Here is a 22,715-nt window from a genome sequence, read left to right as displayed (position 1 = left end):
GAAGTAAAAAAATGTACTCGGTTGTGACCGGTACTTTTTTACCCTCCATCTTAATCTTAAAAGAACACTAAATGATTTGAAGGGCATAGCTGATATCTTTCGTCTTTAGAACTTGGAAACTTGTCATGCGTCAATCATAGCATATATGTGATAAGCAAAAGTCTAGAAAGCAGTAATGTTCTTAATTCATATTGCACTATAGGTCTGTCCTTTGACTAATTCAGTCAATTTTCAACGCAAGCTTACGTGCAAGAACTTGTAATATTTCTGGCAAATTTAACATCGAGCTCTTCATTTTTGAGAGCGGAAGAATCTCACAGATATTACAGGGCTGGGAGGACCACCATTATCCACCATTTACCTTCCTTCTGAATGTCGCAAACGTTTTAACAATATGAATGCACCCCTGTCCTTCATTGGTGAGTACAAAACCAAATTTTTTCTTTGTCAGTTTAGTTACCACTTATAAAATGGCTTTTTTAAGACCTATCAGAAGATTATTATGGATTGGAGTATTGCCAATGGAAGTAGATGATGACGCCGTCTCTAAAAATACCAAAACTTATAAATCGTTTATAGAACGGCCACCATCTAACGAAAGCGGATATGATAGAGTTAAAGATATATTTAAAATTGAGTAACTTTACCTTTTTGACAAAATATCTTAAACAAAACAAATAAGTAACCATCAAATCAAAATTTTAGTGAATTTGGAACCATTTCAGCTGAACTTAATTCAGTGTATCAAGCAGGATTCCTTGGATTTTTAGTCGGAGCCATTTACGGCGGCATAGTACAATCACGTGCCGCATATATGAATTTCATGGAAAATAATCAAGCTACAGCATTTAAATCACATCTTGATGCTAAGGTAGAATATTCAATTAACTAAAACTTCTGACAATTCATCATTATATCATTATCACCCTTTCTCAGAGAAAATTACAAAACGAATTCACCGTCAGTTTTGCTAAAGGAGGCTTCAAATGGGGTTGGCGAGTAGCACTCTTCACAACCTCCTATTGGTAAGTAAAGTTGAAAGATATTGAATGGAAATGACAACTTCAAAACATATCCATTTCAGCGGCATTGTAACCATGATTTCGGTATACAGAGGGAAATCTTCTTTGTATGAGTACTTAACAGCGGGTTTAATTTCTGGCGCCTTATATAAAGTTAACATGGGCTTAAAAGGTATCATAAGAAGAAGCTTAGCTCTTGCCTTACAAAGGCGTATATCTATATATATATATATACTAACTTATGCGTTATCCGTTAAAAGGCATGGTAGCCGGCGGTATTATTGGTGGTGCACTGGGAAGCTTAGGTGGTGTTGCTTCGTTACTACTTATGTCCATGTCTGGTACTACTATGGAAGAGGTGCGCTATTGGCAGTACAAATGGAAAGAATACCGCGACGAAGCTGTTGTGGAAGCTTATAAAGTAAATTTTTTCATTAATATTTTTACACTGACAATCTTTATGTTTTCCTTATTGTATAAAGATGGCAGAGGAGAAGGAAGAACCGACGCCGGATCTTGTAAAAGCGCACGATTCGAAAGTAGGTGATAAAATTACTTTAGAAAGTGTTGAATGAACTCTCCGATTAAAACCACGGATTCACTTCAAGGCATAATAGTCGAAAGAAAAATAAAAAGTTTTGCTTTAATTGCTAGAATGTCGTTTTACCTATTTCTTTGAATCGCCACTATAACGAAAATTTCGAAGTAGATTTTTGGATTAAAATTTATTCTGCATAACACTTTTTTTCTTTAATTTTCAATTTAGGTTAGCATTAAAAAGTCACACTGTGCCCAACCGCACAAAAAAACGCTAATTGATAGAATACTTAAAAAAATAAATATTTTTGAAGCTGAAAAAAGCATATCTGCCTTATAGCAGCAAAAAAAATATTACTAGTTCCAAACTGAAAAAAAGGAGGAGTTTCCGAAATATGTTAATATCTCCGTTGTCACAATGATCTTAAGATAATTCCTGAGTTTTTGTTATACGTTTCGCTCCACGATTCGGTGGTCCTTTAGGTTTGGCAAAAGCGGGACGGTGAAGAATTTTTTTAGGATGCAATTCATCTTGAAGAAAATCAGTGGTTAGTTCAGAACCATTATCAATTTCTAGCTGAATAAAATATCAATTATTACAAGGTGTATAAATACATTTCTATATCATTTGTCTAAATTTTTCTAATTCACACTCTCGCCTACCTTTTTAACTATTTCGACGCCAAAAGCTTGAAGTTTTTCAAGAAAGGGCGCTTTGCAGCTCGAGTACATCATGCGCTCCCTCACTGAGCACGTGTACCCTGGCATCGAATATATAAAAACGAATGATTCCAAATAATCACCATCATAAGTGTGCTTGAATAAATATAAATGATATCTGGCATGTTCTTCGGGTATCTGCTTTGGCAAATCACATATGCCAATTGCAGCAGCTTGGCTAACTTGTATTTCTTCGGCTTCCAAATCAATACAAAATTGCAGATAATCATACGTTCCATTTAGAAGATCTTCAATTGCTTTTTCAGCAGCTGGTGTTAATGGGCAAGCTAATCCTCCCAAAGTCTGATGTTTAGAGTCGGTGTTAATTTCAGTGTTAATCTCAGTCTTTCGTAGTTCAACCAACTCTTCTTCACGACTAGTTAAAGGAGCAGGAGCGGCAAATGCATTCTTATGGCGCTGGTAACCTTCCCACGTTGTTTCGTCTTTAGTGGTGGCGTGAATTTCTTCGATAATGTAAGCCGTACCGAATTCAGTTTTTAGAGTGGCCTTGGTGGAAGCATAAACCATTTTTTGGCGTATTGAAGATATGTCTGGTACCCAACTTAACATTAACCAAGCATATCCTACAGATATTTTAGTATCCAATCTATATAAAATGTAACATGGTACATCATCTTCAATAATTGGAGCAACAAGTTTATCGAAATCGCGTTCCACATCTTTTTTAACTTCAGCAGTAGCTGAACAACATAACTCTTCTACAACAATACCAAAAATAAAAACTTTTGTGAAAAATATATGTTCAAAAAAATATATATCGCACCATTTTCTATAGATATTTTAATGACACGCAATTTGCCATTTTTTGCTTTTCCAAAAATTTTCAATAATTTTTCATTAGCTGTCAAGTAAAAAAGTGCAATTGTACATTTTTTATTTCTTTCCATAACTTTTGCTAATCTTACGTTTAATACCAGTTTGATGCGACATGGTTTTTTAATTGTACTTAGATTATGATTGTTTAAGTTATAGTTTAAATTTCCAAAACTTTTGTAGATTTTTTGTGCTTTGTGTATATATTACAATCTTTCTCATTCCACTTACACATATATATATCACAATACCTGCGATGCCAATAATATTTACTATATTTACTAATACAGGGTGATCAAAAAAGAGCTGTCTTATTTTAAACCAACCTAAGTCTATAAGGAAGGATTAATTATAAAACTATTTATAAGAGCAATGCACAAAACCACAAAAAAAAAAAATATTTATATTCATAAGTTTTTATTTATAAGAATAGGGCAGAAGAAATAACATCGACAATTAAAAATCCCAAGTATGATAATTTATTGCTAAAGACCATTCTTTATATTTCGATGGATTTCTGTTTAAAAAACAGCTGTTGCAGTGTTACCAGGTGGCACGTCTCTTATAAAAAAAGTCTTTATTCCATAACTTTATTTATTTCTTTTTTTCAGGAGTGCAAAAGTTCATTTAGCTTTATTTAAATTTGCAGAAGGAAGAGTTCGTGAAAGATATTTAAATAAATTGTTATATTACCGCTAAAGTAAAAACGAGATGAGTGAATTTTTCAAATCCGCTATGGTTTACTTCAACACAAATGCAAATGTTAGCAGTGCCAACAATGGCTCAACAACTTCTGGTGCTTCAACAAATGCCAACTTTTACGCCAACAACAGTACGCAAGATAATGACTTTTGTGGTCAATTGGTCGAAATAGCTGGTCACAAACTGCTCATAAAACGCGTTATAGCAGAAGGTTAGACATTTAATGCTTTATTAAAAACAAAAAGTTTTTTGGTAATATTGATTGCAAAAAATCAATAGCTGTATGATACTACATGTGGGTGTTGCGTTAGAATAAAAAAATCAATAATTAGGAATAAATAGCAGCTTAGTTGCGATGTCCAAATTGCAATCACATCAGTTTAGATAAGAAAGAAAGAACTTCAAATTTAACTATATTCATTATTAACACATATACCTCTTTACATGCGAATGCGTATATTGTAGTAATCTTTCTTCTCTTTATTTTTGCAAATAGGATGTCATAGAAAATTTTGACTTATTGTAAACAAGTTTTTTCAATTTTATTATTATACAAATTTACTTCCCTTCAATTATTTGTAGGTGGTTTTGCATTTGTTTACGTTGCTCTTGATGTCCAGACGGGCAAAGAATACGCCCTTAAAAGACTGATTGGTGCAGATAAACGAGCATGTCAGTCAATTATAGATGAAATCAACACCCATAAACAATTATCTGGGCATCCAAACATTGTGACGTTTATTGCGGCCACCTTTGTAGATAAGACTACAAGTCCTCAACAAAGGGCGGAATATTTGTTATTAATGGAGTTGTGCAAAGGTAAGAAGAAATCTCTTGATAAAAAATTAAATAATGCATCATTCTGCATATATATATATATACATATATATACATATTGCTTGGTGTAATATTAAGGTGGTTCGTTAACTGACTGCTTGTCTGCCACGTTGGAACCATCTGTGGTGCTTAGGATATTTTACCAAGCTGCACGAGCAGTAGCTCATATGCATTCGCAGACACCACCAATTGTGCACAGAGATATAAAAGTAAATAATACATCAGTTAAAAAATCCATCACTAATTCTGGATTATATTTAATTTAGATTGAAAACTTTTTGCTGGGTGATGACAAACAATTGAAATTGTGCGACTTCGGTTCTTCCACGCGAACTATATATTCGCCTACTTTAGATTGGAATGCACAACAGCGCAACACTTTAGAAGACCAGGTGAATTATAAAAATTTAATTTCTTTTAAAACTGAATAATATTCTATTCGACAAACTCAACCTTAAGTTAACCAGCGTAACCACGCCTATGTACCGCGCTCCTGAAATGTTGGACACATGGTCTAACTATGAGGTGGGCCTAAAGATGGACGTTTGGTCATTAGGTTGTGTTTTGTATGTTTTATGCTTTCAAAAACATCCTTTTGAAGACTCAGCGAAATTACGTATAGTGAATGGAAATTTTATGGTGCCCACAGACTCGAGATATAATTGTTATCATGAGATTATTAAAGGTACATGTAATGATAAGATGTCTAAGAAACGTAAATTTTTAATTAAAGCATCTCTTAAAGGTTGTTTAACAGTTAATCCCGCCCAGCGCTTTGATATTTCTCTTATAATGGAACGTTTGGCGAGTATTGCAGAGACTAAAAGCTGGTCGCTACGTGGTCCTATCGATTTGAATGGTAAACCTGTTGTTACAACACCGGTCCACGCAGTTTGCAATGTAGCGGCTTCTCATCCACAACAAATTCAAAATAAGAGCACATCTACCTTTTACGACAATCCCTATCACAGTTCACAGCAACCACAAGGTGAAGCTTCTTCAAACAGTTCGTCCTCTTCACACGCAAACGGAAGTTTATTTTCTTCTTTGCGTGGAGGTGCTGGCAATTTTCTTAGAAATCTCAAAGACACTTCGTCGAAAGTTATGCAGACAATGCAACAAACTATAGCTCGTACTGACCTGGATATTAGCTATATAACTTCGCGTGTTTTAGTTATGCCTTGTCCATCTGAAGGATTGGAATCAGCCTACAAAACCAATAATATTGAGGATGTTCGTCTCTCGATTGAAAGTCGTTTTCCTCTTCAGAAGGTTAGCGTTTATAATTTTGGTCCCAGAGCTTGCCCACGCTTACCGCCTCCTGTTCGCACTGTAGAAGCTGGTACTATTTACGGTTGCCCTCAAGCTAGAGCACCTAGTTTGGAAGTGAGCTTGTAAAAGTAACAGGAATGTTTCTAATTTTTATCGTTAACTCTTTCGCAGGGTTTGTTTTCAGTAGCCGAAGACATGTATGGGTTTTTATCCGCAGATCCAAAATCTCTAGTTATTATACAAACGGCTGATAATGCTGGTTGCACTGCCGCTACCTTGGTTTGTGCTTTGCTTATGTACTCTGATCTTATATCAGAACCAGAAGACGCTGTACAAGTTTTCGCTGTTAAACGCCACCCAGTTAATTTAAAGCCCTCTGAATTCCGTTTTCTTTACTATTTGGGAGATTTATTGCGACCTACACCATTATTACCTCATTTTAAACTATTGAATTTGGTGTCATTAAGTTGTCAACCAGTGCCTCGTATGACTAAAGCACGTGATGGCTGCCGTCTATACATGGAGGTGCACAATAATGACCGTCTATTATTGACTACCATGCAGGACTATGAAAAAATACGTTTGTACATGGCGGGACCTGGGAAAATTACTATGCCTATTAATCTGCACGTGAGCGGTGATCTAACTATTATACTCTTCCATGCTCGAAAAGGAATGGTTCGTCCTCAGGGAGTAAAAATTTGTCAATTTCAATTGCATACTGGTTTCATACCGGAACCGGAAACTTTGATGACATTTTATAATCAAGATTTAGATGATTTAGCTGATGCAGAATGCATAGCATCTAGTTTCACAGTATCACTCTCCTTAACGGTCACAGATGTTGAAACGCCTCCAAGCAGAAATCCGCCGTGGTGGCCGACAAAACCTCGTAGAAATGCCTTGAACTTATTCAGCAATCAGTTGGAATATGAGGAAATGGTAGACAATTTCGGTGAGTTTACCTTCTTGATGCATTTTTGGGTACAAGGGCTTTAATCGTTTCATATCTTTTTTAAAGTAACTAAGCCGACATCGCAGACTTCATCTACAATGTTGAAATCTATTTCAAGTCGACCGCAATCTTCATTAGCACTGAAAGAAAAACGGTCTTCCTCTCCTTTGGTACTACCAGATATTACTGCTGTTAATCATGAGATACTAATTGTCCCATCGGAGCCTACACCGCCTATTGATTTGCTTAATTTAAATCAGCCAACAATAAATTCGCATCAAGAACCACAGGATCCCCAAGCCACTGTTATGCCTTCAACGGATGCGAGTTTTGATTTATTAGGAGCTTTTGGTGATGATGATTCTTCGGGAATAGGCACAGCATCAATACCTGATATTTTGGAGAATAATTCTCAACCGAAATCGGCAGCTGATCTCGATGATATTTTCGGACCGCTAAATTCTAACACAGCAACTTCATTCAATTTGAATTTTAATGCGTTTGCCACTTCGCCATCCAACGCACAAGCTGGAAAAAATATTTCTAATATTACACCTACTGCTCTGAATTCCGCACCAATTCCAACAATTCCAACCGTTACTACACAGAAAGAAACATCCCCACAGGTATGTTTATGCTATGAAAAAAATTTTACGTTGTATTTAAAATCATCATTTTCATCAGTCTAAAGATCCTTTTGCTGATATCGCTAACTTGGCTTCGGGTTTGAATATAAATTTCAATCCTAACACTTTAAGTGGTGGTAAATCTACCGGTCACACTCCAGTAGGAAACAGTCCGTTTAGCACGCACTTTCCCAGTCCAACGCATAACATAGCTCCTGTTTGTACCGGCAATATACGAGCACCGACAGCTCAAACATCCACCTCGACTTCACCACATCATATGAAAACGTCCAACGCTTTCGGTATACCGCTTAATGTACCGACTTCAATTACTAGCTCTACCACTACTGCGCCTAACAACACTTCTAATATTTCGTCGTCCTCAATACGACCAGATTATAGCCGTTCACATTTTGAAGCAAGCAAATCAAATCAAAATCAAAATACGAACACATCATCATCAACTAAAAACTCTGATATATTTGCTGACATTTTGGGTGAACAAGGCTATAAATTTACAAGCAAAATAAATGCAGGTCCTCGTTCGATTAATGAAATGCGCAAAGATGAAACCGTTAAGGATATGGACCCAAAAAAGCTTAAAATTATGGAATGGGTATGAGTATGAAAATCACTCAGTTGTATTTTTGTATAGTATAACAAATGATTTTGCAGACCGATGGCAAAAAGAACAATATTCGAGCCTTACTATGTTCGATGCATACAATTCTGTGGACGGATGCAAAATGGACCAAATGTGAAATGTCTCAATTAATATCTGCTTCCGATGTAAAGAAGGCTTATAGAAAAGCTTGTTTAGCAGTGCATCCAGACAAGGTCAGTATATATTTTAAAAATAAATTATCTATATGGATAAATTTGAGATTTTCAATAAGAACTATACGAGTTCGACGTTGTTGAACATATTAATAGGGAAAGATTTTGAATTTTAAAGTGTGGCTGAAAATACCAGCGATTCATTAGAATTTTGAATTGTTAATTAAATCCAAACCTCGTAAAAAATAAAAATATTTAGCAGAGAACGAATGAAGTTTTAACAAACAGAAAAATGCATATAAAAATTGGTGCTGTGTGCAAATTGGACTTGTTATCAATGTTAACACTCTCTTCAGGAACTTATTCTACTCCAGCTCATAATGAAAAATCATTTTATTAATTATATGTTGATAATTATAATTATTAAATATATTTAAAAATTTATATGATGTATAATTGCAGCATAATGGCACCGACAACGAAGAAATCGCTAAGTTGATATTTATGGAACTGAATAATGCTTGGACTGATTTTGAGGATGATACCACTCAACAGCATATGTTCAATTAATTAATAACTTTTTGTAATTTAAGTTTGGCGTACCATCGTTATCTAAGGTTTTTTGTTGAGTTTTAAATTGTGCAAGAAATACTTTTCACAATTTCAACAGAAGCGATTTCTGCCTGCATGTATTATACTACAAAATTTTCTGATTCTAAATTTTACAAAACTTTAAAATGATTTACTTAAATTTTTTTAGTGTTTAAGTTGAGTATACGTAGAGAATATATATCTATGGCATCACATTCATTTCCTATCCCAAAGATCATGAAACACTTTAAACATTGCATTTACTCCACAGAAACTAGAAGGACACCGTACATATATTATCGGAACTCAACTTTGAAATTGTTCATCTGAATAATTCAAAATGTTTGAAATACTTATGAAAATCATTTTATATGCACATCATTCCACTATTTCTTTTATCTCATAGTTAAGGGAATTTTTTATTGCGTATGTAAATAGCTGTTTCTTATTTTATAATTGCCTAACGTATGAAATTCTTTTTATTTCTTATTTTAAATCTTAAAAACAATTAAGTTTTGAAAGTATTGTATTTATACATGTATATTCACGTACATAAAGTAATCAAAATATTAAGAGTCACTTTATTTGCTTGCCGGCAACGTAAACTCTCTGTATGTTGCGATCGTCTCCAACGTAAATGAATTTTTGCACCATTTCTAATAGTTTAAGTTCATCTGGTTTCTTCTCGTAATCATCACTATAACAACCGAAATTATGCAACGGCTCTTTGCTGGTATCAATAAGTAAAGCATCAAATTGTTTACCGACAACGAAATTACCGGTGATTTCACCCATTGCTAAAGCAGCGGCTCCACCTGGCATAATTTAGTTTCAAGACATTAATGGTAACCCATCACAATGCGTCAAGAAAAGTGATATTCTATTCACCTAAAGTTGCCAGATATATAGCTTGTTTAAAATCAATTGGCTCGTATTTGGTATTATCACCCACAGCATTCGTTATTTTGCCAGTTCCTTTGATTTCTTGCTTTTTGATAAATTCCAAATGATGAGACACATCTATTGTACGCAAAATTGCATCCTGTAAAGACGGGGAATTACCACCGGATACGTCTAACAAAAAAAAGGTAAGAGAATTCAAGAATTTGAGACAATTTACACCTACGCACTAAAAACGTGGATAAGGGTATTGAAATTTTATTTTATCTTCCAAGAATTTGTATATTCAAAAATAATTTTCAATTTTGTTCCAAGCTCAAACGGCTCAGATTTCAATGTAAGAAAAAAAAAGAATTTATAGTCAATGAATTGGTGATATTTTTTACCTGTTCCCAAGCCCACTTTAATGCCCTGGTTAATTAGACGTTTCACATCGCAAAGACCGGAACGCAACATTGTGTTGGAAGCCGGACAATGAGCTATAGAAGTGCCCCTCTTTTGTAATAAACCCATTTCTTCATCCTCTAGGTGAACGCCGTGGGCTAAAATGGTCTAAGCAGCGTAGAGAATGTTAAGAAATTTTTTTTATTGTTTTTTAAAAAGCTGCTCAAGTACACAAACTATGCGGATAATTTCCATACCTTGTCAGTTAATAATCCTGCACAGTCATACGCTTCGGCGTATGATGTTGAAAACGACTTTTTAACATGTTCAATTTCTAACAGGTTTTCGCTGATATGACTCTGCAAGAGACATATAAAAGTTATATTTAATGATAACAGGTAACGTCTCATTGCGTTTGTTAATTGCTACCTGTATATGTAAATTATATTTTTTGGCCATATCTCCTAAGCCAATCATAAGCTCTTTTGAGCAGCTTAAGGCAAAACGAGGTGTTATAATAGGACGAATTAAACTGCTGCCTAATTTATTAATATCGTCAACAAATATCTTGGTAGATTCTAATGATGCATCGGTAGTTTCTCTAAATTTAAATATGTGCGAGGTCAAGGCATTTTGAAAATGATTATAGTATATTCAAAAACATACACATAAAAGTCTGGAATATTGCAGTCTGAGCATACTTTACCCACGAAAGCTCTTTGCCCTTGTTTTAATGCCTCTTTGGCCAAAATTAAAGTGGCCATTCTATGGTTGGTGCCAAAATAGCAGGCCAAAGTTGTACCATTTTTAATTGTGTCTTCCTGTGTGGGAGAAAGGCTCATATTTGTAAAAATATAGTGTGTTAGAGTAATTATTTACCACTACTTTCTTATATACTTTAGCTGCAAAACCATTATCAGAAAATTTGGCTTCTAAGGGAAAAGTATACAAATTTAACCAGTCCAACAAAGGCATATCTAAGCCTAAACCAATCTGAGCCATTTGAGGAGCATGGATATGGCAATCCACTAAACCAGGCATTAAAAATTCTTCTTTAGTCAAATTTATAAATTCAATGTTGGTTGGAAAAGCATTGGTTGATGAATATCGATTGAAGTCATCACCCACTGCAACGATCTTTAAATAGATTATGAAATTTTATAAAGCCATACTTAGGGAATTACAAATAATTGTTAATCTTTCGTAATAACCGCAATAGACAATTTTACCTGACCATTGGCTTCGACAACTACAAAACCCTTTGTATATAAAATAAAATCGTCAAATGATTTAGTATGAATTATTTGTCCAATGAAGACTTTCGCCATTTTTATAGATAACGGAAAATATAGTGCAAGCGATACGCACACAACTTTATTACTGATCGCATATAACATTGTATTAGCTATTCATGAATCGTGGCGTGTTTAATACGATAGACTGTTGGCTAATGTAAATAAAGGAAATTTTTACGCTAAGATTAACATTTTTTTTTCGCGTATATTTATTTATTCATGGATATAAGATACAAGATTCGGTTACAAAATATATTCTATTTAAGCCAGCTTATAACGAAAGAGTAAATAATTGCGCAAAAGTACCCTACACCGCTTCTCCGTACACCATATGTAGACTATAAAAATGTGTAAACAATTGAATAAATAGGTGAATAAAACAAAATAAATAGTGTAAGGTATAATTTGACAGCGAAGACAGGGCAGATTGTGTAGTCTGTGGCGACCCTGGTTCGCCAACCAAGAAACAAAAATTTGGTTTGGTTTTAATGCTATCTTTTCTGCTATGTTAATACATTTCTAACATTATTAATACCTAGTGCATTTATTTAAACTATTGACTTTTGCGTCTCAACGAGAAACATTTTCTAAAACAATCGGCGATATTGCATGGGTAACCAATAAAAGCAGCTGTTTTCTCCTTTTGTTTGCAAGCAAATACATATTCACTTACCAATGCAATCACAGACCATTAAATAATTAATGAATTCAAAGGAAAAAAGTTGTGGCCAGTGTGGTGCAAAACATACACAGCGAAATCGTATAATCACGGACAGTTGCAGTCACCAAAAATGCCGACACTGTTTCATACAGGAGGAAAATCATTGCCAACAGTGTGCTGCACTTGGCCAAAGTCATAAAGAACCATTAACGTCCACTGTAGTGTTGTCTGGAAAGGACATTCAAAATAATGTCAAGAAAAACAAGAAGACCGAATTATTCACTCACATTGAGAAAGTGACAGAAGCCGGAACCACTAGATATCGGTGCACTGAATGTAATAAAGTATTTAATAGCAGATCCCAAAAGTATTATCATTTGAGTTGTAATACAGAAGAACAGCAAAAATTGCATAAATGTGAAAAATGTCAAAAGGTTTGTTGACTTAATCAAATTAAATTCTTTTTTTATACCAATTTTTTCAGGTATTTGCTAAGATCTCTCATTTAAAATATCACTTAGAATCTCATACGTCTACAGAATGGCGTTGTTCCCAATGCTCTAAAGTATTTGGCAATCGCTTGATTTTAAGGAAACACGAGAAAATTCATGACGAGAAAATGCAAAGTATAACCTGCTTGCATTGCGGAATAAACTATCGCAGTAAGGCTTCCCTAGCGACGCATGTAGCAGCAAAACATAATAAAATCCTAGTGCATGGTTGCAGTCAATGCGATAAAAGTTATGCTTCCAAATCAATGCTGCAACAGCATCTACTTACACACCAAAGTAAGTCAATTTTTTTTATTTATATTCAATGCAATGTACTGCACTATTAAATACAATATTATATACATATATATAAAAAGCGAAAAGATATTGTTGCACTGTGTGCGGAAAAGGGTTCCCTCGTAATTCGTCATTAAAATCCCATTTCAAACGGCATAGTAAAATTGTGATGTACCAATGCTCAAGATGTTGGAGAAATTTTACCGACTTGGCTTCATTTCGAAGGCATAACAAACAACATCAAAGTATGAATGAACGTGCTGGTTTATGATTTTTTTTTATAAAGTAATTTTTGTAAAATTGTTTATTAAGATTCCTTGAAATATCGCTGCATACATTGTGACACAACAATTTTACGGAAAGATAACATGTTACGGCATGTTAGAGTCTTTCATAGCAATTGCACTGTTGACCAAAGTATTGAAATCATTAAATTACATCCAGTCATTGCTATACACGAAAATTGCGAAGCAAACGGAACAAGCAACGAAGAATTTCATAAAGGGAAAGAAACTCAATCACCCAAAACCATAGAAAATAGTAGCGTTATAAAATGTATAGGCAATGTTGAACCAGTTAGGATACCATATACGTGCGAATTGAGAAAGGCTGAAAATATTAAAGTATCTAATGAAAGAAATGGTGAAAGTCATTTGCAAACGATAGTAGAGCAATACGAATATAGACATAAGACGCCCAAAAAGCTATTTAATATTGAATTGTATCGCCGTATATTGGAAGATGGCGAGAGCAACAACGACAACAAAGGATCTTATATGCCGTCAGAAAGCCAAAATAGTTTACCTGCCACGTCTGACGGAGTTGTGAACCACCAACCAGTTGAAGAGAAACGTAAACCATTGCACTGGCGCAAAAATTTTAAATATAACTATGAATTAACAGAATTTTAATTTGAACAGCTAAGAATCTTTGCAATTCATATTAATGCTGAAGTGTTATTATTTTGGCTTCAACATTTAATGCTTTTAATTTTTTCTTAATCTTAAAATTGAATACATATATGTATTGCAAATAATCACCACATACTATTACCTGGACATATAAGCCGCATTTTTCATTGAGTTACTTAGTCCATTCAAACTCAACATCAAAAAAAAAAAAAAAAAATTAATTGTCAAGGTTTTCCTGTACAAGTTTCATTATCGATTTCGAAAAGGAATGTAAATAAAGTGCATTTGCAACCAAGATGTTAGACTAATTTAAAATATTTCAAATTGGCTATGTGCCATCCGCTGTTTAAAAAACCAGCACCTGTTACTTGTCAATGAGCACAAGCACTACATTTGTAGATCTACAGATCAATAAACGTCACGCCAAATTCAATAGCGGAAGACGATCTTTATATTTGAACGCTTTTCATAATATTCTACTCACTCGAACACTAGACTTTGAAGACTAGACGTCATGTCAACCGTATTAACATTAGATCTTTACAAGGAAATTTATTATTTAACACAAGAAGAAACCAAAAATTGGCGTCAAGTTTTAAAATATGGAGATGGCCTAGAATTAAATTCAAAAAGAAAACTGTTATGGACTTGGCCTACAGAGAAATATTTGGAAAATTTAAAATATTTGTTAGGAAAGTTCGATATTAAAGTTATTTTAAGCATCGGCTGCGGTAGTGGTCTATTAGAATGGCTGCTTACAGAAAGTTTGGGTACGTGCTACATTAATAGACGCATCTCTTTGCTTGTTTAATGTATTTTTTTTTTTTTTTGTTTTTTAAAGACATTTTTGTTTACGGTTTAGAAATTGATCGCAATTGGTGGCAAAGTCAATATGCTGTCAAATCCTTCATTAAATTAAATTATGCAGATGATATCTTAAGTGTGCCTACGCAGTTGGAAGATGCACAGAAATTCCTTCAAAATTGTTGTAATCTTCGTAACTGGAATTTCGCTTTACTCTTTTGCTACTTTAACAACCGAAAAGCGTTTTTGTACTACATTAGCATATATAAAGGCAAATGGATTATTCTTATAGGACCTTCAGAAAAAGTAAATGTGCACAGTGACCCAATGCCCCTGCAACCCGAGTTTGAAATAGAATCAGCAAAAGAATGGCAATTAAGAGAAAGCCTACATCTAAATGAATGTGATATTTTAGCCTTATATGAAAGAATATAAATTACTAATAAAATTTTTGATTCAAATCTTAGACACAAAAATTGCGAAGTCCTTCAAACAAAAGGCTTTCATTTCATTTCTTACTCGATTGATTTCCTTAATTTTATAATTTTTATATTTATAAGAAAAATAATTTTAGCTTCCATCTCAGTTGCGATTAACTTCAATGTGAAAACGGCATGCCGGTATAGATTGCACTTCTGCTGTTACTGTACTGGTAATTCCCAGATTACTAAGTGCGCCCCTCACTAATCCGCAAGTAAAAGCTACAAACTGAACTTCCAACGCATCATTAAAACTTATATTTCAGACTTTGTTTTTTAAAATTTACCTTTGGCGCGTGTTGTAATTGTTTAGAACCTGGTGATATGCGGGTTAAAAATCTGAATGCTTTATCTTGCACTACATACATGCCTTGATTGTTGGTTCTTAAATTGTCCACTTGTTTCTTATAAATCAATGTCCAAAAATCAGTGCATATAAATTTTATAGTCTCCAATTCATCTTTAAAACGATTTACGTCTCGGGTAAGTCTTTCAATTAAGCGATAGCCCGTGGTAAAACCAATATATTCCAAGGTTGAAAAATCATTTTCCTAGAAATGTTATTTCCTTTGTTTTTTACTTAAGTTTAATAAAGAATAGTGTATCAAGAAAGAGAAACCTTATCGTCCAAGCAATAGTTAATAATTTCCGCATGTAAACAATCGAAAACAATTTCTTCCGTCATCCTTCGAAGTAAATTTATGTAATACGAGACTATAATTTTTTATCAGCAAAAACATGGAATCGCAACAAATAAACAGATAACTTTTAAAAAAAAAGTGAGACAAGAGCGGTAATCACGTATGAAAAATTATTGCCAAACAGCTGAATACAACAACACTGAAAGCTAACTTTCAGCTAAGTGATTGCTTCCCAGATTTTATAAAATCCTTACACAATTTTTGATTTAGCATAACTTTGAAAAATAAACTTTAGTTAAACTTTTATTATTTTTTTGTTTTTAAAAAAGTTCATTAACTAATCACCTACTTTAATCAGGAGGGTAATCACGTAAGAAAAGATTGACTTTCGCTGTTACATTCAGCTGTCCGGCAAAAAACTGCTGAATACAAAAGCGAAAGCTAAATTTCACCCACGTGATTACACTCATGAACTTTATTTTAATTAGACACAAATCGTAGTATTTTCTGAACATATGGTTTTTTTATTTCATGGCGTCTATTCATAAATATAAACAATCGTCTCTATTGCGGTTACCAAACTGAAGTTCCTAAGAAGATTTTGTGTTTCATTGCGTTTACCAGATGTAAATATCTTATTTACAGGCTTGATTCGTTGCTCACTTACATAAAAAAAAGAAAAAATATAATCGAATATAAATAATGTCGTTAACACGTGGAATGCTCATTAATTTTAAATATTACGACAATAATATTCTAACTAAATCAATTACAACATTGTATTTAATCGCTTTATCTATTCTGTGTTATGGTCACGCTTTGGATGGGAGTTTTGTATTTGACGATAGAGTGGCTATAGTGGAAAATCATGCAGTAACGCAATTGCCCACAAATTATACCGCCATCTTTTATAACGATTTTTGGGGGACGCCATTAGCAAATAATAATTCGCATAAATCTTATCGTCCTCTGACTACATTAATGTTTCATTACGAATTCAATTTTGGTTGGAACATGAAGCGTTTAAATCTTGGTTTGCATATTGTAAACACTCTATTGTTATGGCGACTGTTAGTGTGGTTGGAGTTTGGAAGTTACCGTCGAGTGTCCTTATTAACCGCGTCATTATTTGCTGTACATCCAGTTCATGTAGAAGCAGTCAGTGGAATAGTATCACGCGCAGATCTAATGTTTGCGCTCATTTACCTAATTTCAATGATGATCACGGTAAATTACTACTATAAGAAATATTTATGCTCTTTAACTATATTGATGTTAAGCTCGGTGGGTGTGCTTTTTAAAGAAACTTCGGTATGCATACCTTTAGCCTGTATTGCTCTGGAATATACAAGAAGACAATGGTTTAAGTTGACAGTGCTTCAGCAGTGTAAAAAGCTTTTAAATTCCAGATCTCTTATATATATTATTTGCATGATTTTACTAATTACCTGGCGCTTTTGGTTGAATAACTTCGAGACTCCACATTTTCAACAAGCTGATAATCCAATAGCCCACGCTGATAGCTTAAAAACACGTACACTGTCACAAAATTATCTCTACGCAAAGAACATTTACATTCTTCTAGAACCTTCACAGTTAAGCTTCGACTGGGCGTTTGAATGTATACCACTAGTAAAAAGCATTCGGGATATACGCCTGTTACCAGTCCTTACTTTGTACATGTTCCTTTTCTATGCTGTAAGGAATCATCGAGAAAATTTTTTGATAACCTTTTCCCTCAGTTTATGTGTTGTACCCTATCTTCCTGCTGCAGGTATACTAAAAGTTGGTTTTGTTATAGCGGAACGTGTTTTATATGTGCCTTCAATGGGTTTCAGTTTTGGCGTTGCAATTGGCTACCTTAAATTACTTAGAGTAGCCCAGTTAAGGATTTTGAAGAACACTCTTAAAATTTGCTTAGCGATGCTTATGATTTCCCACATCCTTCGTTGTAGGGAGAGAGCCGTCGAATGGTTAAAGGAAGAAACACTATTTGCTTCAGCTTTGACAGTTTGCCCGAATAATGCTAAGGTATATTAATATTAAATATTAGTTGGTTGAAAATATGTTTAAAACATTCCTTCTACAATTTTTAGGTTCATTACAATATTGCCCGTTTAGCTCAGAGTGATACTAAAAACTACTCTAAAGCTTTTTATCATTATCATGAAGCAATTAAGCTCTACCCTCGATACGAGGCCGCACTTATGAATCTTGGAAATTTATACCGTGAGATTGGTAATTTAAATTCCGCGGAGAAATATTTACAGAAGGCTGTCGAAGTTGCTCCAAATTTTGCTACAGCCTGGATGAATTTAGGAATAGTGCAAGCAACCGCACGTCATCACGAGAAAGCGTTGGTTAGTTATCAAAAAGCTCTATTTTATCGGCCGAACTATGCCAATTGCTTTTACAATATTGGTAATATGTACGTCGAAGGAAAGCAATATAATAAGGCGTTATCATATTGGAAACAAGCAGTTCTACTGAAACCTCAACTTGCTAAGGCATGGACTAATATACTTACACTTCTAGATAGTTTATCTCTATTTGAAGAGGCTTTAAATGTATCTGAAGAGGCTTTAAAATTACATCGCAATAATTCTGCCATACTTTTGGTGCGCGCTAATGTTTTGGGTAAACTGGCTCGTTATGAGGAGGCGGAAACTTTATATAAATTGATTATTGTTCAAGAACCGTCTAATTACTTATGCCATACTAACTTAGGCGTGCTATATCATCGTTGGAACAAATTACCGTTGGCAATAGCACAATATAGGCGTGCTATAAGTTCTGATTCCAGAAAAGCAATCACCGCTAAGGAAAATTTAAGTAAGTTAATAAGCAAACTATCCTAGACAGGAGATAATTAAAGTTAAACAACTCCTTAGGCAAAGTTCTTGTAACACACCTAAATATTGATCTTTGAACAATACAACTTTTGAAACTAAGCAATTTAGCAGAATTTGACCGTTCTCCGATTTATTTATTTCAACATTTTAAAAGGCGAAAGAATTCGTTCACATTTTACGAATAGTTCGTCTTTAATTGGTTTAATGCGGTGAGGTAGTATTAAAAGCATTTTGTGGATAAAAAGGCTTCGCTATAGTGTAATTTAAGTTTATAATCATTACTTGCAGGCAATACTTAAGATTTTCTGCAAGTAGCTTAAAGCTCTAAACCTTCGAAATCACAATTTTTGAAGTGGTTGAACCATCGGTCTAAAGATCGAATGCTTGATTTTTCGATATTTGCGGATCGTCTACTTCTAATTGGAACTTAATGGATTGCATAACATCTGGACACACTCAGAAAAAAAATATCTTTCATGATAATATCTTACTCAAAATTAGTATACGATCTTGTATCAATGGAAATGGCATCGACTTTTGTTTGAATTGTTGCACGGTTGTATATTTATTAATTCATCCATTTCTGGTTCATTTGGTTAAGCGATTGGCGCAGCACCTACATACATCTAATATCTCAATGCAAAAAGTCAACGCAGGTGTTTTCTCATAGGCAAAAAAATAGCGTAATACCCGATAATTATGATTTGCGTCGTTTTCGGGTTTTATATGCCGTATTCTATTGTCAGGCAAGCTAGCATCAAAGTTTATTGATATGAAAGAAATCCAGTTAAGCAAATTTTTCGTTTAATCAATTGTGAACGCACGTACAGATTTATTTTTAGCGTATGTTAGCATATTAGTTGGTATGAAATGACAGGGTAGTTCATTTATAATCACATATCAGTAGAAAGGAGTGGAGCAAGAAAACAAATTAAAATACTCGGGAAATATAGATATAAAATTTTACAATTAGTTAAGAAAATATAAATAAGTTAAAGGTACTTTTTAAATTTTATGTTATTTCTATATTTAATTGCATATGAAACCATGAGGAATTAATTATCCAACAAATACATAATGACATAATGAATTCAATAACAACTTTTGTACGTTACTATTGACGCAATAAACTAAGTTAACTTTAAGCGAAGTCTTTAATTTTGAGATGCATTAAGTGTTAGAAAAGACGTAGCAACAGAATACAATGCATAAATATATAAGTAGAATTATGTGAAAGGCTGGTTTTGTATAAAAGTATGTCTTTATGTAAGAAGCTCAATTATTATTATTTTTACCATAAAAAGTGTTATGGTTTACATTCTTCTCTTTTTTTACTCTTAAAGTAGAACAAATTCTTCAGTTTCGCTATCATCGTCATTTGTTGCTGCTTGCATTGTGGTCATATTAGCTAATACAGTATAGTCCATTTCGGCCTTAATTTCTTGCAATGGTTTTTGCAAAGGCCTATAAAGGGAATCGTTCATTACATTTATTTCGTGTTGTAAACATCTTCCACGTGAGAAACTAAATAATGGATAATTCATTTCTGCATACTGCATGGAAGTGTTGCTTGGTTCAGTGAAACTGGAAGCTATATTGTTAGACATTTGTTGAGAAGGCGGCAAAATTTTGTCAATGGTGCCAGAAGCACAACGCATTGGATGTAAATACTATAAGGAACAGTGAAGTGAACATATAAACTCTGGAAGTTTAAAGAACTTTTTACCAATTGTACGCTTTCTACAAAGCTATCAAAATCAATCTTATTTTGGCAATAGAATCCGATACAGCAGCTGGGATCAATTTTTGCAGTTTTTAGTTTACGGGGTGACTTACAGTGAAATGAATGCAAAGCAAAGTTTTCCTGATTTACGTCTACCATTTCCTGACAGTAGTGCGGGTCTAAGTGTATGAGTTTATCCTCTGTAAAAAAAATGTTAATAGAAGAAAATTATATAATGACGTAATCACACCTTGAAAGCCAACGAAATATAATGAGTGTTTCGGTCTGCCACCAATAATTCCAATACAATACTCGGTACTTAACAATAGTTTCAAACAATGAGCGTAAACTGGATTAAGTTTTTCTGTACCCAAACGTAAAGGTATTAAAATTATCAAAGATTTCCATTGTTGTTTTGGCTCTGTAGCTTTCTGGACTTCACGTTTGCGCCAAGGCACATTTGCTTTTGCTTTTGGGGTACGTTCTGGTACACAACATTCTGCTTCAATATCTCCAATATAAACTAATGACACATTGTTAATTAAAGTTTCTTTTCTCTATCAAAATTGTTCTCACAAATACCTGTACTTTCTTTAGCCACATATAAGGCAAGGTTATCAAAATCGGCATTTTCTTGAGCTGCGTTCTTGAGAGCTTGCCTATGGTGCGAAAAGAAATAATATAATTAGGCCTTTTGAGCTACATAATATTTTCCTTGCTTTTCGCTTTGTTTACCTTAACAGATAGGAAACCGAAGCAGGTCCATACCAATCTCCGGGCCTTTTGCCCATCTGCTCGCCCAAATGCACCAAAGTATGTATGGAAAATGGACTGCTTTTTGAAGATATATCGCCAAACCATTTAATAATTTTTTTATGCATATTATCTTCGTAAGTCGAATGCAATTGTGAATCCGGATCATAACGCCAACCTAAAAAAAGTGCAAGAATAAGAGGAGGTAAATCCGTGTTAATAATATAATATACTTACTGCGTCCTAAAAAATGGCATAATAAAGCCTGGGCAAGAAGCATTTGCCCGCTACGTATCATGCAACCCCACCCACAATCAGACGTATAGTTAGAGCCATTCATTGTGGGAAATTCGCGACGGTACGTCATCCATATGCGAGTGTAAAAGTCGCGCTTAAAACCTTCTATTCCTTCTTCCCAGAGATTTTCAGCAACCTGATTTTCAGCAGCGTCCATGCCCAATTCTTGAGGCACAATAATTTCTTCAGCTTGCTGAAGATTGATTATGGGATATGTAGAGGTTGGAGCTTTCTGATTGGAGAAATTATTGGAAGTATAGCAAGTACTGAAGTGCTGTACGCTATCATGCGCACTTGAATTTTTGTTATTCCCTGCTTCCCTGCCTGTATTAGAAATCGACATTTCCGTTGAAGTTTCCATAGAAGAGGATGGCGAACATTTGCGATGATAACAACGACCCAAAAGCCAAACGGGTTGTTCCTTGGAAAAGTTCGTCTTTGCCAGTTTACCACTCCAACCATATTTAACGTTCTGCCACATGGAAAGCAATTTTGATTCTACGCCTTTAGTGGGAGTATGACTTGTAGGCGCAGTGGATGAGGTACCGTTACCATCGTTTATAACTGAACTATTGCCAGTTGCGTAAAATTGTTGGAATGCGCTCATTAGACGTGAAGAAGTAGAAACTTTTCGTTGAGGTGTGGAACCTTCAGATTTTGAAGTTTGAACATTTGTAGATTTTATGAACGTTTTACATACAGTTTGTATCGTAGCTGCTTGCTCTTCTTCAATTGCCTCCTCAGGGGCTGCTTTCGAAGAGGTTTGGAAAAGCTCCAATTTTTCATCAGTTAACTCTGATAGTAAATCATCATAGTTCATCTGCGTGGGATGTGAAAATTTTTTAATATAGAAATATCCAAAAGTCGCTGTTACCTTAGCAATAAAGTGATATAGATAAAATGCATTCATTACTTTTCACAAATATTTATGCAGGATTTTTTCAAAAAAACGACCAGCGTTACTCTTAATGTGTTATTGTCTTGCTTCCTTTTTGTCATCAATCGCGTTTAGGCCTTAAATTCTATTAATTCCGATAAGATAAAATAAATTTGGTAATTATTTACAGTTAGATATTTCCTTGGTTTAATTATGTGTTGTATATAACTAAGAAAATTTATAAGAATGTGCAGGAACTTATAAAAATGCATCACAGGGTTTCCAGTTTTAGAAAAGAATACCATGTTATTAAAAACGGGGTGGGAATGATTTTTATATTCTTATTTTAATATTAAAAACAAGTCTTCATAACTGCATCATTGCTTGCTTGAAATTAAAATACTATCCACAAACGGCGCACTTGCATGAATTATGGTCAAAATACAAACCACAAGCGGCACACTTGCATAAGTTATG

The 22,715-nt window shown here is 34.2% G+C and overlaps 9 protein-coding genes across 18 annotated transcripts; 5 read left to right on the top strand and 4 right to left on the bottom strand.

Annotated features, from left to right (window-relative positions):
• Positions 1–221: 221 nt before the first annotated feature.
• LOC119634717 (RPII140-upstream gene protein) lies at positions 222–1,723 on the top strand. Of its 2 annotated transcripts, XM_038029045.1 has the most exons (7): positions 222–419; positions 485–637; positions 706–871; positions 937–1,025; positions 1,085–1,194; positions 1,283–1,443; positions 1,505–1,723. In XM_038029045.1, the coding sequence occupies exons 2-7, from the start codon at positions 522–524 to the stop codon at positions 1,595–1,597; spliced, it is 735 nt and encodes a 244-aa protein (XP_037884973.1). In that variant the 5' UTR covers positions 222–419; positions 485–521; the 3' UTR covers positions 1,598–1,723. The 2 variants fall into 2 exon arrangements, with proteins under 2 accessions (XP_037884973.1, XP_037884972.1); XM_038029044.1 differs by lacking the exon at positions 222–419 and having other exon boundaries at positions 426–637.
• Positions 1,724–1,791: 68 nt separating this feature from the next.
• On the bottom strand, positions 1,792–3,358 carry LOC119634716 (twinfilin). 3 transcript variants are annotated; one of them, XM_038029041.1, is made up of 4 exons: positions 3,206–3,230; positions 3,064–3,141; positions 2,223–2,998; positions 1,792–2,136 (listed from the first exon to the last, which is right to left on the bottom strand). In XM_038029041.1, the coding sequence occupies exons 1-4, from the start codon at positions 3,228–3,230 to the stop codon at positions 1,984–1,986; spliced, it is 1,032 nt and encodes a 343-aa protein (XP_037884969.1). In that variant the 3' UTR covers positions 1,792–1,983. The 3 variants fall into 3 exon arrangements, with proteins under 3 accessions (XP_037884969.1, XP_037884970.1, XP_037884971.1); XM_038029043.1 differs by having other exon boundaries at positions 2,041–2,132; positions 3,206–3,358; XM_038029042.1 differs by lacking the exon at positions 3,064–3,141 and having other exon boundaries at positions 3,206–3,358.
• Positions 3,359–3,734: 376 nt separating this feature from the next.
• LOC119634547 (cyclin-G-associated kinase) lies at positions 3,735–9,083 on the top strand. Its single transcript, XM_038028775.1, has 11 exons — positions 3,735–4,026; positions 4,398–4,634; positions 4,731–4,861; positions 4,919–5,044; positions 5,112–5,337; positions 5,398–6,038; positions 6,096–6,879; positions 6,946–7,505; positions 7,564–8,121; positions 8,181–8,342; positions 8,745–9,083. The coding sequence occupies exons 1-11, from the start codon at positions 3,825–3,827 to the stop codon at positions 8,850–8,852; spliced, it is 3,735 nt and encodes a 1,244-aa protein (XP_037884703.1). The 5' UTR covers positions 3,735–3,824; the 3' UTR covers positions 8,853–9,083.
• Positions 9,084–9,344: 261 nt separating this feature from the next.
• LOC119634549 (guanine deaminase) lies at positions 9,345–11,559 on the bottom strand. The gene is made up of 8 exons (XM_038028779.1): positions 11,387–11,559; positions 11,037–11,294; positions 10,824–10,978; positions 10,587–10,758; positions 10,415–10,516; positions 10,160–10,325; positions 9,762–9,947; positions 9,345–9,688 (listed from the first exon to the last, which is right to left on the bottom strand). Exons 1-8 carry the CDS (start codon positions 11,552–11,554, stop codon positions 9,450–9,452), a joined length of 1,446 nt encoding a protein of 481 aa, XP_037884707.1. The 5' UTR covers positions 11,555–11,559; the 3' UTR covers positions 9,345–9,449.
• An 89-nt stretch (positions 11,560–11,648) lies between these two features.
• LOC119634548 (zinc finger protein 568) lies at positions 11,649–14,020 on the top strand. Of its 3 annotated transcripts, none has more exons than XM_038028776.1 (4): positions 11,649–12,547; positions 12,598–12,901; positions 12,982–13,146; positions 13,214–14,020. In XM_038028776.1, the coding sequence occupies exons 1-4, from the start codon at positions 12,155–12,157 to the stop codon at positions 13,810–13,812; spliced, it is 1,461 nt and encodes a 486-aa protein (XP_037884704.1). In that variant the 5' UTR covers positions 11,649–12,154; the 3' UTR covers positions 13,813–14,020. The 3 variants fall into 3 exon arrangements, with proteins under 3 accessions (XP_037884704.1, XP_037884706.1, XP_037884705.1); XM_038028778.1 differs by having other exon boundaries at positions 12,455–12,547; positions 12,653–12,901; XM_038028777.1 differs by having other exon boundaries at positions 12,455–12,547; positions 12,635–12,901.
• Positions 14,021–14,111: 91 nt separating this feature from the next.
• Positions 14,112–15,068, top strand: LOC119634551. The gene is made up of 2 exons (XM_038028780.1): positions 14,112–14,582; positions 14,654–15,068. Exons 1-2 carry the CDS (start codon positions 14,327–14,329, stop codon positions 15,049–15,051), a joined length of 654 nt encoding a protein of 217 aa, XP_037884708.1. The 5' UTR covers positions 14,112–14,326; the 3' UTR covers positions 15,052–15,068.
• A 113-nt stretch (positions 15,069–15,181) lies between these two features.
• On the bottom strand, positions 15,182–16,027 carry LOC119634552 (trafficking protein particle complex subunit 6b). Of its 2 annotated transcripts, XM_038028782.1 has the most exons (4): positions 15,715–16,027; positions 15,466–15,646; positions 15,383–15,411; positions 15,182–15,324 (listed from the first exon to the last, which is right to left on the bottom strand). In XM_038028782.1, exons 1-4 carry the CDS (start codon positions 15,778–15,780, stop codon positions 15,199–15,201), a joined length of 402 nt encoding a protein of 133 aa, XP_037884710.1. In that variant the 5' UTR covers positions 15,781–16,027; the 3' UTR covers positions 15,182–15,198. The 2 variants fall into 2 exon arrangements, with proteins under 2 accessions (XP_037884710.1, XP_037884709.1); XM_038028781.1 differs by having other exon boundaries at positions 15,383–15,646; positions 15,715–16,026.
• A 293-nt stretch (positions 16,028–16,320) lies between these two features.
• LOC119635024 (protein O-mannosyl-transferase TMTC4) lies at positions 16,321–19,478 on the top strand. Of its 2 annotated transcripts, XM_038029535.1 has the most exons (4): positions 16,702–16,963; positions 17,538–17,767; positions 17,833–18,568; positions 18,628–19,478. In XM_038029535.1, the coding sequence occupies exons 1-4, from the start codon at positions 16,798–16,800 to the stop codon at positions 18,663–18,665; spliced, it is 1,170 nt and encodes a 389-aa protein (XP_037885463.1). In that variant the 5' UTR covers positions 16,702–16,797; the 3' UTR covers positions 18,666–19,478. The 2 variants fall into 2 exon arrangements, with proteins under 2 accessions (XP_037885462.1, XP_037885463.1); XM_038029534.1 differs by having other exon boundaries at positions 16,321–17,767.
• A 131-nt stretch (positions 19,479–19,609) lies between these two features.
• On the bottom strand, positions 19,610–22,475 carry LOC119635025 (cysteine protease ATG4D). Of its 3 annotated transcripts, none has more exons than XM_038029536.1 (7): positions 22,236–22,475; positions 21,302–22,181; positions 21,047–21,242; positions 20,894–20,970; positions 20,562–20,834; positions 20,315–20,511; positions 19,610–20,258 (listed from the first exon to the last, which is right to left on the bottom strand). In XM_038029536.1, the coding sequence occupies exons 1-7, from the start codon at positions 22,269–22,271 to the stop codon at positions 19,926–19,928; spliced, it is 1,992 nt and encodes a 663-aa protein (XP_037885464.1). In that variant the 5' UTR covers positions 22,272–22,475; the 3' UTR covers positions 19,610–19,925. The 3 variants fall into 3 exon arrangements, with proteins under 3 accessions (XP_037885464.1, XP_037885465.1, XP_037885466.1); XM_038029537.1 differs by having other exon boundaries at positions 19,611–20,258; positions 22,275–22,475; XM_038029538.1 differs by lacking the exon at positions 22,236–22,475 and having other exon boundaries at positions 19,614–20,258; positions 21,302–22,009; positions 22,062–22,153.
• Between the last annotated feature and the right edge of the window lie 240 nt (positions 22,476–22,715).

This window comes from Glossina fuscipes, unplaced genomic scaffold, assembly GCF_014805625.2.
Source record: "Glossina fuscipes isolate IAEA_lab_2018 unplaced genomic scaffold, Yale_Gfus_2 3, whole genome shotgun sequence".
Taxonomy (NCBI): Eukaryota; Metazoa; Arthropoda; class Insecta; order Diptera; family Glossinidae; genus Glossina; species Glossina fuscipes.
The sequence above is the reverse complement of the archived record's forward strand: the minus strand, read 5'-3'. Positions and strand labels throughout refer to the sequence as shown.

Bases quoted from the DNA above. Each gene is read 5' to 3' on its own strand.
- LOC119634717 (XM_038029044.1), top strand. From the start codon at position 471: ATGGCTTTTTTAAGACCTATCAGAAGATTATTATGGATTGGAGTATTG. The intron at 872-936 runs GTAGAATATTCA...ACCCTTTCTCAG, and splicing joins AATCACATCTTGATGCTAAG to AGAAAATTACAAAACGAATT. The intron at 1,026-1,084 runs GTAAGTAAAGTT...TATCCATTTCAG, and splicing joins CTCTTCACAACCTCCTATTG to CGGCATTGTAACCATGATTT.
- LOC119634716 (XM_038029041.1), bottom strand. From the start codon at position 3,230: ATGTCGCATCAAACTGGTATTAAAC. The intron at 3,142-3,205 runs GTAAGATTAGCA...TTTACTTGACAG, and splicing joins GCATCAAACTGGTATTAAAC to CTAATGAAAAATTATTGAAA. The intron at 2,999-3,063 runs GTGCGATATATA...GTATTGTTGTAG, and splicing joins TAAAATATCTATAGAAAATG to AAGAGTTATGTTGTTCAGCT.
- LOC119634547 (XM_038028775.1), top strand. From the start codon at position 3,825: ATGAGTGAATTTTTCAAATCCGCTATGGTTTACTTCAACACAAATGCA. The intron at 4,862-4,918 runs GTAAATAATACA...TATTTAATTTAG, and splicing joins TTGTGCACAGAGATATAAAA to ATTGAAAACTTTTTGCTGGG. The intron at 8,343-8,744 runs GTCAGTATATAT...GTATAATTGCAG, and splicing joins TAGCAGTGCATCCAGACAAG to CATAATGGCACCGACAACGA.
- LOC119634549 (XM_038028779.1), bottom strand. From the start codon at position 11,554: ATGTTATATGCGATCAGTAATAAAGTTGTGTGCGTATCGCTTGCACTA. The intron at 10,979-11,036 runs GTAAATAATTAC...TCTCCCACACAG, and splicing joins AAGTATATAAGAAAGTAGTG to GAAGACACAATTAAAAATGG. The intron at 10,326-10,414 runs GTATGGAAATTA...TACGCTGCTTAG, and splicing joins CAGGATTATTAACTGACAAG to ACCATTTTAGCCCACGGCGT.
- LOC119634548 (XM_038028776.1), top strand. From the start codon at position 12,155: ATGAATTCAAAGGAAAAAAGTTGTGGCCAGTGTGGTGCAAAACATACA. The intron at 12,902-12,981 runs GTAAGTCAATTT...ATATATAAAAAG, and splicing joins GCATCTACTTACACACCAAA to CGAAAAGATATTGTTGCACT. The intron at 13,147-13,213 runs GTATGAATGAAC...TTGTTTATTAAG, and splicing joins GCATAACAAACAACATCAAA to ATTCCTTGAAATATCGCTGC.
- LOC119634551 (XM_038028780.1), top strand. From the start codon at position 14,327: ATGTCAACCGTATTAACATTAGATCTTTACAAGGAAATTTATTATTTA. The intron at 14,583-14,653 runs GTACGTGCTACA...TGTTTTTTAAAG, and splicing joins GCTGCTTACAGAAAGTTTGG to ACATTTTTGTTTACGGTTTA.
- LOC119634552 (XM_038028781.1), bottom strand. From the start codon at position 15,780: ATGACGGAAGAAATTGTTTTCGATTGTTTACATGCGGAAATTATTAAC. The intron at 15,647-15,714 runs GTTTCTCTTTCT...TAACATTTCTAG, and splicing joins ACTATTGCTTGGACGATAAG to GAAAATGATTTTTCAACCTT. The intron at 15,325-15,382 runs GTAAATTTTAAA...TTGGAAGTTCAG, and splicing joins AATTACAACACGCGCCAAAG to TTTGTAGCTTTTACTTGCGG.
- LOC119635024 (XM_038029534.1), top strand. From the start codon at position 16,439: ATGTCGTTAACACGTGGAATGCTCATTAATTTTAAATATTACGACAAT. The intron at 17,768-17,832 runs GTATATTAATAT...TACAATTTTTAG, and splicing joins TTTGCCCGAATAATGCTAAG to GTTCATTACAATATTGCCCG. The intron at 18,569-18,627 runs GTAAGTTAATAA...ACAACTCCTTAG, and splicing joins CACCGCTAAGGAAAATTTAA to GCAAAGTTCTTGTAACACAC.
- LOC119635025 (XM_038029536.1), bottom strand. From the start codon at position 22,271: ATGAATGCATTTTATCTATATCACTTTATTGCTAAG. The intron at 22,182-22,235 runs GTAACAGCGACT...CATCCCACGCAG, and splicing joins TATATCACTTTATTGCTAAG to ATGAACTATGATGATTTACT. The intron at 20,971-21,046 runs GTAAACAAAGCG...TTCGCACCATAG, and splicing joins TCGGTTTCCTATCTGTTAAG to GCAAGCTCTCAAGAACGCAG.